General features: G+C 37.0%; 2 protein-coding genes across 2 annotated transcripts in view; one reads left to right on the forward strand and one right to left on the reverse strand.

Moving 5' to 3' along the window:
* Window positions 1–6,390, forward strand: part of LOC18046050 (bifunctional D-cysteine desulfhydrase/1-aminocyclopropane-1-carboxylate deaminase, mitochondrial) — an 8,819-nt gene extending 2,429 nt beyond the window's left edge. The window contains 7 exon segments of the mRNA XM_024188473.1: window positions 2–44; window positions 1,213–1,304; window positions 2,802–2,894; window positions 3,300–3,357; window positions 4,030–4,143; window positions 5,364–5,461; window positions 5,860–6,390. Of these exon segments, the coding sequence (XP_024044241.1) occupies window positions 2–44; window positions 1,213–1,304; window positions 2,802–2,894; window positions 3,300–3,357; window positions 4,030–4,143; window positions 5,364–5,461; window positions 5,860–6,064 (703 nt within the window). The 3' untranslated portion in view covers window positions 6,065–6,390.
* A 419-nt stretch (window positions 6,391–6,809) lies between these two features.
* LOC18046051 lies at window positions 6,810–10,885 on the reverse strand. The gene is made up of 5 exons (XM_006441296.2): window positions 10,615–10,885; window positions 10,230–10,291; window positions 7,992–10,145; window positions 7,805–7,883; window positions 6,810–7,716 (listed from the first exon to the last, which is right to left on the reverse strand). The coding sequence occupies exons 1-5, from the start codon at window positions 10,754–10,756 to the stop codon at window positions 7,091–7,093; spliced, it is 3,063 nt and encodes a 1,020-aa protein (XP_006441359.1). The 5' UTR covers window positions 10,757–10,885; the 3' UTR covers window positions 6,810–7,090.

Genomic DNA, 10,885 nt, shown 5'->3' on the forward strand with positions numbered 1-10,885 from the left:
GTATTGAACTTATCTCTAAAGAAGAGTATTCAAAAATTGGGAGTGTCCGTTTGTCTATTGCTCTTTCTTTTCTTTTCTTTTCTTTTCTTTTTAACAGATTGCAAAGAATCTATACTTACTGCCTAAGGAAAATGAGAGAAAGATATAAAAACTAGAACCCCAATCATTGATGAATTTGATATCCTATTTTGATAATCTAATAGACCCAACATATACATAAGTTCACAAATTTTTAAAAATTTTGAATTTTGAATCATTTCCTTAAGCATTACTCCTTTATGTGGAAAATTGTGATTATTTGAAGAGTTCATTGCAGATATTTCATATAACTCGAGTATGATATGGCCAATGGATGTGCATTTGACAATTCTAGTGCTTAGAAAGTAAGAAGAATAAACGCTTTTATTTCTCTAAGTTGCCTAGTAGGCATGAGATCTTCTTATATTTCCTTATTTAACATTTTTCAAGGGCACTTTCCTCTGTTAAATGCAAACACAATCTCCAATAACACAAGAGCAAGAGCTCATCAGCACTTAATATTTTGATCTCCCCTCAAAAGTTGTCCCATAAACTTGGTATTTCTGAGCAGTGAAGAAAGGGATGGTCAGCTGTCTCGTCATTTTCTCTGCACATAATGCACCAAGAACAAGAGTCATATTTGGATGTTTCCTTGATTGACTTACTGCTATACTGATTCTCCCTTTAGCTGGAGGCCAATAAAGAAACTTGGATTTTGTTGGAGTTAATCATTTGGAACTTTGGATAACTTCCTGAACTTCTATTTTCTTTGACCTTTCTACATGTAGCTGAAAATTCAATTGTATACACGTGCAGAAGCCTTTGTCTACTTTTGTGCATTTGTAATTTTTGATTTCATAAATAAGCTACATGGATGAATTGGGAACTTCTTTGGATTATGAGTGGCTAAAGCTAACCATTTTGCATTCTTTTTTAATACATTCAATTGTAGTTTACATGGATCAATTGTTAACTTGATAATGTTTTTGCCATTGTTATGTTCTTGCTTCAGTGCTTTGACATTTTTGTGGATTTTGAGGGCTGAACTGGTTTTATGTTTTTTTTTTTTTTCAATTGGTTGAATAAAGGATTATTGATTGACTGAATTGAGATTTCTCCAATTATGTGAGTTGAGTATGCTCAAGAGATTACTTAATTGGTAAATTTTGATTGCCTTGTTACTTCTGATGTCAGACTCTTACTAACATTTTAAAAGAAAAGTTGCTAAAGGAAGGGAGAAGACCATATGTTATTCCTGTTGGTGGGTCAAACTCAATAGGGACATGGTGAGATTGATCACTATCATCTATACTCTCTTTATTTTGAGCATTATATTATTGCATTTAAATTCTTTGGTGCTTGCAAGTTCTCAGTAAGTTGATATATATTTGTTGAAAGTCTATATGTCTGTTATATCATTTATTCATACTAGCTGATAACAATTTAGGAGCACGTTAGGTGCTCTAATTGTTCTACCCATTAACAGTGGCTTCTATATTGTTAAATAATTGGTTTCATGTATTCTATGGTTCTCAATTTGGTTGTGCTGGCTGAGTTGTTATTCTATCTAAATATTGTCTAGATGTGTGTGTGTTTTTGGAGAGAAGACAGTGAGATTTTGTTGGTCGGCTGTCACTTGTGAATGGGATGATAAAGAGTTCCGATGTTAGAATGCAGTTCTTGGTTGGGTGAAGAGTGATCTCAGCTTTATGACAAACAATTGAAGAAACAATAGCTCTTTACTTTGGGAAGTCCTCTTTTGCCCCATGTTTCCTTTCTTTCTTTTATTTATTTATTTTTTTTTTGCGTTTAGAAAATCAAACAATTAAGGCTTACCAGATGAGAATCAGTATGTTGAAGCTTATTCATTTAATCAGTACAGGATGCAATGGGAGTAGAGGAGATAGTTTATTTTTGTTAAATATAATGATTAGTTTATTTTTGTTAAATATAATGTTTGCCATCATGTTGTTCTATTTTTGTTAAATATAGTGATTCCCGTCACATTATGCTTCTCTGTCTAGTACATATTTCCAAAGAAGTCTCTTCTGTAAACAATATCTTGTTCCTTCTTGATCTTTCTTTAGTATATTAGCTACGTCTATCTCCATTTTGAATGGATTTCACATGGGGAAACAAATTGAACAGGAGGATTTTATTTAGTAGGTGAATAATTCTTGTGACATGGAACATCATATGTTTGTTTCTTCCACTATTGTTAATTTGCTACTGTGGTTTGGTCTTCCATTTGTTTAATTTGTAGTGGTAGCATTTCAGCAGACGCTGGCATAGATGCTTTGGTGTCTATTTTGAGGGTCTATAATTATTTTTATTCTTTTCTTCGGTTGGTTGGTTAGAGCTTGACATTTTCTCTGTTTTGCATAATTTGGAGAGCATTTTTAAGTTTATTTGATCATGTCTTTAGTGACTACCAAAGTAGTGGAATCCCTTTCGGATGGGATTGCAAATCTTCTAGTTGTAGAATTTACAGCTAGGTTCTTGGTTAAGGCTTTGGTTGTCTTAATCCTTGCAGAGGTTGGCCTTTAAGTTGCTTTTGCTTTTATTTGACCTCGTTCAAGGACTTACCTGAGCATTCAACTCGAATGGGGCGATAGATAAGTTAGAAATAATTGTCTCCCCTTAAGCACTCGGACAAGTAGTAAAATTTTCAATGTTTTTTGTTCTCTTTTTGCAGAATTCTCTTTGGATTTCTTATTGAAAGGTTATTATGAATTCATGATGGTTGTCTTTTTGAGATAATAAGTTTCTTGACTTCTGTTTAGGGGTTATATTGAAGCAATTAAGGAGATTGAGCAGCAACTTCAGACTGGGACTGGTGGAGTGAAATTTGATGATATTGTTGTAGCTTGTGGCAGGTTCTGCTCTGCTTGTCTGTTGACTTCATAGATTAAAAAACAAATGAGTGCCAAAATTTGAAAATTTGCATAAATTTCCTGTTGCATGGTCTCTACCATGATTCGTGAATATGCTTTCTTCATATAATTATCCCTTTCATGGCATCACCCAGGCAACATCTGCCCTTGTTCGTCCTGATTACATTATTTATTCGTACAGTCGTTGCTTAGTATATGTTTACTATATGTTCATATATACATTTTGGAAAGTTCCATGTGCACTGTATCTCTAGAAATTGAATGACAAGGTCCTGATTTATACATTTGGTATTTTGTGTATACATTTAATGTTTACAAATTGAATGCGGAATCCTGTTTGGTTCCATACTGCCAATGGATCTGATATCTCTTTTGATTGATTGACAGTGGAGGAACAATTGCTGGTTTGTCATTGGGGTCATGGCTTGGAACATTGAAAGCAAAAGTATGTTTTCATTTCTATAAAGCTGTGGGTTACATACATCTTGAACAATTTGGTATGGCCTTTCGCCTCTTTGCCACCCTGTTATTTTGTTTGTCACATATCCATTGTAGTTTAAGTACAGGCGTAAAACAAAAGAAAATAATAATAATAACAATAATAAAAATATCCCACAAGTCATATATGAGCTCCATGAAGTGGTTTTTTGGTGTTTTATACCTTGATCCGAATGAACGACAGGGGTTTGTTAGGCCAATAAAATTTATGTTATGCACAAATATAAAGGGGCAAGGACAATTTAGTAATTTTAAGGGGAGGGGCAGTTTAGTAATTTTATTTATTCGTTAATTAGCTCAGGTATAAATAAGAGATTAAGGAGTCATTTAGGGTTTATGTTGAGTTTTGTCTAGTGTTAGGAATAATTAGGAGTTTTAGGAGAGTTTGACCTACCTCTCGAATTGTAGGTCAGGATTGTTCTTTCTTTTGATTCAATCAATAAAAATCAGCTCTAATTTAGCCTAAGTCCTATCAGGGTCCAATATGTCATAAATGAAGCAACAGAGTGGCAAAGTAGAAACAGGCCAAACTGCAGAAGAGTAAACTGTATTTAGCCTTGATTCATACTTGATCTGAATATGCCAATTAAATTTTAGTATGTTCTTTTTTTTCATACAGGTTCATGCTTTTTCTGTTTGTGATGACCCTGATTACTTCTACGACTATACCCAAGGCCTACTTGATGGGCTCAATGCAGGAGTTGACTCGCATGATATTGTTAACATTCAAAATGTGAGTGTATACATGACTTTTAAAAATATTTTGATGAATATTTTGATGAATGGAAAACAACCCACGCTGCCCACCACAACCCAGTGAGTGGGATTTGAACTCCAGGCCTCTTGGACCATCCAAGAGATTTCAACAGTTGAACCAGCTAACTGGTTTATTCTTCTTTTGGGGCTTTTTACTCTCCTCATAAAGTTCTTGTTTTGTCAATTCAAAGGCAGTAGCCAAATTTCATTTTTCAAAATTATATTCTATAAGAATAAAACTTAAAGGAGTACTTCAAACTGTGGTCATCCGTATTGACAAGACTTGTTCAAAGATTTAACATACTCAGCTTGTAACTAGGAAAAACTCCAAAAACTCCATGTGTTGTCAGTTCTCACCTTCCCCTTCTCTCATATTTTTAAGCATAAATTTGCCACCAGTGGTTAAATCTTTCACATCCTCGTCCACCTAGCCACCATTTTATTCCTTTACTCCCTCTGCTTCTCCAAAGATGACAATGATGGCTTTGCTCTTCACTTCTTTGTTAGATGCCAAAATAACTACCTGAAATTTCAGATACAGTATAATTTTATTGAGTGTGACTCCAAATTTGGTTATTTAGATGCTAGTAGAGAAGGAAAATCGTGAACCAAATGGTTTTTTGACTTAGCATGTGAGAATGGCATGATTTCATTCATTTCCCTTTAACACATTTGTTAGCTAGAACTGATTCAATGAAACTAATGGATACTGGAAACTTCTGTTGGTGAGTGGTGACTAGACTGCTATCTTCACCGTTGATTGGAGTAGTGGACTGGAAATAAAATACAATCATATTGGTCTTGTTTTTGATGTCAATTCATATTACCGAACTTAAATCAATTAAATATTAATTAAAAATGAAAGAAACACACACACACAGAGGTTATACTGGTTTGTGTCATGCAAGTCAATAAATGGGCAAAGGTTTATCTAATTTGGGTACAATTTCACCGGCAACTTGAGAACATATGTTGCTTAGCATGTAAAATTTTGCCTGTGTAATTGTAACTGAGTTTGGTAGGTCTCCTGCTTTTTAACTTTACACAAAAGGTAGGACAGCTTTTCTTCTTGTGCATATCTAAATAGACAGGGTGTGATATTTTTCCATTTTAATGGTTCCTCCATTGACAGATTGATTCTTTGAATGTGAAATAACAAGATTTCTCTTTTTCCTTCTGTGTTCTTGTTTTTCTCAGTCTAAAGGTCTAGGCTATGCAATCAACACTTCTGAGGAGCTTAATTTTGTTAAAGATATTGCTGCAGCAACTGGTGTAGTTCTTGATCCAGTTTACAGGTACGACAATTAATTATACTGCATATATAATTTTTTATAATATGGGGGCTCCGACTTGATTTGGGGGGAGGGGTTGTTTGCATTTTAATTATTCGTAATCAGCATAATTTATGCATGTGATCAGTGATTAAAAGGATGCTTTCAATTATGAATATCTAAGAGTTTGCATAAACAAAATTGTTGTTTTAAGCTAGGGGTGCTCCGGATCCCTCCCAACACCGTGCATTGCTTTTGATGTCACATCAGCTAATACTCATTTGCAAAATTGTGAACATAATTACTACATAAAATCAAACTCTATTTTCATTTTTTATATTCGTTCTTGATTTTACTTGAGCTTCTTACTTTGTTGGGCATCTAGACTTATTTTTGGTGGGTGGGATTGTCTTCCCTTTCAGTGGAAAAGCTGCCTATGGGATGCTGAACGACATGGCTCAGAATCCAAAGAAGTGGGAAGGGAGGAAGGTCCTCTTTGTACACACCGGCGGGCTCCTTGGGTTGTTCGACAAAGTTGACCAAATGGCCCCCCGGGTAAAGAATTGGAGTCGAATGGACGTTCATGAATCTGTTCCGCGGAAAGATGGTACTGGGAAAATGTTCTAGAGCAAAACAAAATGTGATCTCATTAAATAGATACTTGGATAATCGGATTCCAAAAAAACTTGCCCTCGAATCATTAAAAAAAAGGTGAAAATATAGGCTTTTAATATTTATACTTTTGCATAGACAATGGTGTACGCGAGCAGTTCCTCATCCTTCATCTCTTCCACTTTTTTTATTCAAATATGTTTGAGAGGCCGCCTTTGGCTGTTGGCAGGGATGGGGTTATCATGTAGAAACCGTTTTATTTTCAAATCGAAGATGGGACAAACTTCGAAAGTGGTTGTTTCTTAGAAATTGTCATTGTACTTGTACATCATATTTTATTATACAGTTTTTTTTTTTTTTTTTTGGTTAATGACTGAAACAGCTCTGGCACTTGGCTTCATCAGATACAAGTGATCTCAGCGATTAATGTAAGGAAAATGGTAAATGTACAAAAATGATGACAATTATACATAAGTGTACATGTAGCATTCCTCTTAATGTGATCGTAACAAATGTAAATTTATGTCCAGACAAAAATATTATATGCATAAACTTGCATATTACAGTCGAAGAATGTTCATATATTCGTAAAAAAAATGTTCATATGTTCAGAAAAAAAAAAATCTGCCTTTAATTTACATATTTGAGAGAGAAACTTTGAATGAAGTCTATGAAGTTCAAGCTCATGCCCTCAAAACCACGAGATCCAATGGGGACATATTGTATATTTGTGGAATAATATCCAAAACAGCATATATGGTATACATACATAAACTGGATACAGCATTTCTAATGTATTCTAAAATCCAGCCGTCCAGTCGTCGACGCCCAACCGCTGAGGTTCTTTTACGTCTTTCACATCTTCCTCGAGTGCCAACTAATAACAGGCAACTGTTACAAGTGCAGGTGAGCTCTCTATATTTACAATATAATTATACCTGTCCAAATTTGATTCCAAATCGATTTTTCCTTCACACAACAAACTGGATTCCAAAACCAAAGTTGCCTGAATCATTTTCACAGGATTCTGCCCCAATCTGATCAAAATGCTTGAACTTGGACCCGATAAAGGTCTCTGGTGATCTCATCCACAAGTCCATTGAGAACAGACCTTTCCACATCCCTTACAACATCATCTTTTTCAATAAATGCAAACATCATCTCATTCCAACTCAAGTCCCACATACAGTTCACATCTGGGTCCTTGTTGTACACATCAAGTTCAAGCATTTTAGGCAAATAATCTTCAATGGCAACTTCAGCATTCCCATTTCTGCCATAGAGTTTCAACTTGCCAATGTCTTTATACAGCTCTTTAACCAATTCATCCAAAGACCTTACTTTTGTTGTTGTGATTGAGACCTTTATGAAAGGATGAACGCTTAGCTCTTGCATTCTCCCTTTTCTTTTCATTACCTCATAGCCACAGTCTAATATGAGCTTTCTGTCTTCATCTTGACAGTCAAGGCCACCGCCATGAAGAATGCCATAAGGCATGTTGAGTTTGAAAAGAGCCTCTGCTGTATGAAGAAATACTTGGCTTTTAACTAGTATTTGCTTGAGATCATTTTCACTTTCAGTCAATGGAGCCGGAGTTTCTGGTTTAGAAACTTTCTGCCACTCAAGCTGTGAAGTGTAAGAGACATCAGTAATGCCTTCGTGGGTTCCTGCAAAAAGAAAAACAAACTTGGTTACTCAGTCGTGAAGGGTCCAAAAGCAAGACATGATTAATAGTTGGGAAAGTGAATTAATTACCACCATCCATTGAATTGGATTCCGCGATGTGGTGCTTGAATTGCTGATCTTTCATAAGTGTAAAGACCGCCTCTGGACACTGCAAATCACACAGAAAAGCTTAAATGAATGAACCTAATATAAAGAGAAGGTTGTAGTTCTTATAATGTAAATAAAAGCTAATAGATTGCAGTATAAGTGGACTTACACTGTCATCTGGAGAGAGAGTTTGTGTCTCTTTTAGGCTTTGGCTTTCATCTTCGGCCGGACTGTACAAATTGGGAACATGTTCAGCTTCTTTCTTCAGTTGTTCAGCCGCTGTTGAAGGTTGGATGCTAGCGACTGATATTTTGGACTTGATGATACTTAATTCTGTTTCTTTGGACTTCCTAGCTTTCAGGTGTCTTGCTTCTTTGGGGCCACTGAGTTTGTCACTCCTCTGTTTCATTTCTTGCAGAATGGAATGCTGATGTTTTGGAGACTTACCGGAGCTCTGCAGATTCCCTCCTCTTCTGATCATTACTTCATTGATTTTTCGTGGAAGCTCTACTTTTTGCAGCTTAATACTTTCTGCCTTCCATGTGTCTGGTTCAAGAACAGGTTTCTTTTCTATAGGTGGTGGTGGCTGCATGGCAGCTTTTGGTTTTGCCAATTTGGATTGCAGATCTGTCAGAGATAGGTCCTGATTTGGGTTCCTGCTGGCTGAAACTTTTGTGTTGGCATTTAAGATGATGGAATTTCTATTGCTGGCAATATCTCCATGATGTCGACCAACTGCATCAACATCGTCAGTGAGACTTTTCTTACTAGCTGCAGCTTGGTTTCTCTGTGACTGTTTCTTTTCCAAATCAATTTCATGATGCCTTGATTTTGATAAAGCAGTAAAAATCGGTTCACTTCCTTTTTGCTTCCTTATCGGCTTCTTCTGCTTTGCATTCTGATGTGCCCTCTCTTCTGCTTCCTCGGACAAGTTTTGAAGCTTGGGTTGCTGCTGTAATCCAATATCGTTTTGGGACTTACCCTGAGCGACATTGAGAAGTTTGTTCGGGTAGACGTTTTCTGTTGGTGATAGGACTGCAGATTGTGACCTTTTATGTAAATGAGGTGCCATTAGCTGCAGCTCGTCCCTTGAGATTGGTTCCTTCATTTTGCTCTTTTCTCTACCTTTTAGCTCTCTCTGCTTTTCCTGAACATCCTTCAGTCTTCCATTGGTGACATTCGATTGTGTAACGTTACTTTGCAGCTTATCAACTTTGGTACTGGTCATTTCCAAGGTATCATTGCGGGCAGCCAGGTTTCTTTCTGCTTGTAAAGCAACATTATCATTTCGGGCTGCCGGAATCTTGTTGGTTTGAGTCAGCTTTGCCTTTGCAGTTAGGTGTGCCAGATTCCCGCTATCAACTGTTCTCTTTTTTGCATTTTTACTGCTTCCTTGCACAGTCTTCTTCAAATCTCTTTCCTGTACTTTCTGCTTGGAGCCAGAGTCTTTCTGAGTAGTGTATTTTGAATCTTCGTTTTCCGGAAGCTCTTCTAGCCCCATTAATTTTGCGATTACATTAGGAATTCTCACCTTTTCTCCTTTGGATTGTGACGAAGTGCTAGCTGAGCGCTTGTGAGATGCTGGTTGCTTTTCATAGATGAAACTGGTAGCTTCTGATGGGTAAGTAAGAGCTGCCAGCCTCAGCTTGAGATCATTCCTTGCAACTTCTTCAATGTCATGATAATTTCTTGAGCGCTTATCAAAGGAAAATCTTGGCAGGTCCAACTGCCTTTGCGCAGCTATTTTGCCATCACTGTCTTCTTCGTCTTCATCCTCGTCAAGCAATGTAATCCGACTTTTTCTCTGTGGGCTTATCATGTATTCCGAAGCTTCCTGCAGGTTTACAAGCATCCGCAAAGACTCTTCCAAATCCACAGCTCCCTTCAGTAGCTCCTTTCCAATTTCTATCGAGTATCTATCAAAGTTCAGGCCATGAGAGCAGGCTCTCAGGATTTGGTTCAATTTTTGCGCTCCCCTTGATATTTCTTCAATATGAACGTGAGAGAAAGTAGGGAAGTTACTAGTTGAAGGCCTATGCCGCCTGTCTAGCATATTTCTTCTTTCCACCTTCGCGTAGTCCATTGATCCTCTACCCAGTTGATTTAAAAAAGCCAGCATTGTTGTACTGCCGGCTGTAGAATCCATTCTTGTGAGTTTGCCTCCATTCTCGATGGCAAAAGTCAGGGCCCTCGACAAATCTCCTATTTGTTCCGAGCTCCGGCCTCCCCCATAAGGAACAATTTGTTTTGCAGCCTCTCTACTGCCGAACGATTTGCTGCCACCGCTTGACCTGTTCCGTGCTGCCCCAGTTCTAAAACCAGCCTGTTGAACTAAATGAAATAAATTACCATCTAATTCCAAGTGTTACGTCAACAAATTACACAAACATCAATTTCGAGTACTTACAGTTTCACTTGTTTTCAGTTCCCTGGATCCTCTATAGTTTCTCTTCGCAAGAGCATATGCATCTGTCAAACAAAGACAAACACAAAGAGTACTGAGGCCCTGACCGTATTAATGTCTGAGAAAATACACGACATTGAATCTGTATATATATTTTTTTTTAATTTACCTCTGATTTTAATATGGTCAAGGATTCTTAACTCAAACATTTCTATAGTCATCACTTTAGAGTCATCAAATGAGACTTCTAATCCTTATAAAAAGAAAAAGGCATGTACGTGCTTTTTTTTTTCTCGGTTGCTTCAAGTAACGAAACAAGTATATCTTTAGATATCTCAAAGAATGCATGCTTTCTAAATTCTAATGCAGAATTCCAAGGAATGCTTACCTCTTCCTGCTGCTGCCGCCGCCGCAACTGTGGTGTTTGTCGTTCGGTTTGAACTCTGAGAGGACGACGAGGTAGCCAATCGTTCCTTTCTCAACCGGAGATCATCCAACAGTTTCTGCGCGAAATCTGATCTTTTGGCCATTTGGTGGTCACTCTGGCACGTTGGTTTTTGGGACTGCCGGTTTAGATGTTAAAAGACAAAGGAATGTTTTTGAGTTGTTTATTATCTAGTTGGGAAGGTTCTTTCAGAGTTGGGTAAGGTGGTGGCAAG

Source organism: Citrus clementina, unplaced genomic scaffold, assembly GCF_000493195.1.
Source record: "Citrus clementina cultivar Clemenules unplaced genomic scaffold, Citrus_clementina_v1.0 scaffold_3, whole genome shotgun sequence".
Lineage (NCBI taxonomy): Eukaryota > Viridiplantae > Streptophyta > Magnoliopsida > Sapindales > Rutaceae > Citrus > Citrus x clementina.

Bases quoted from the DNA above. Each gene is read 5' to 3' on its own strand.
- LOC18046051 (XM_006441296.2), bottom strand. From the start codon at position 10,756: ATGGCCAAAAGATCAGATTTCGCGCAGAAACTGTTGGATGATCTCCGG. The intron at 7,884-7,991 runs GTAAGTCCACTT...TGTGATTTGCAG, and splicing joins CTCTCTCTCCAGATGACAGT to TGTCCAGAGGCGGTCTTTAC. The intron at 7,717-7,804 runs GTAATTAATTCA...TTCTTTTTGCAG, and splicing joins ATCCAATTCAATGGATGGTG to GAACCCACGAAGGCATTACT.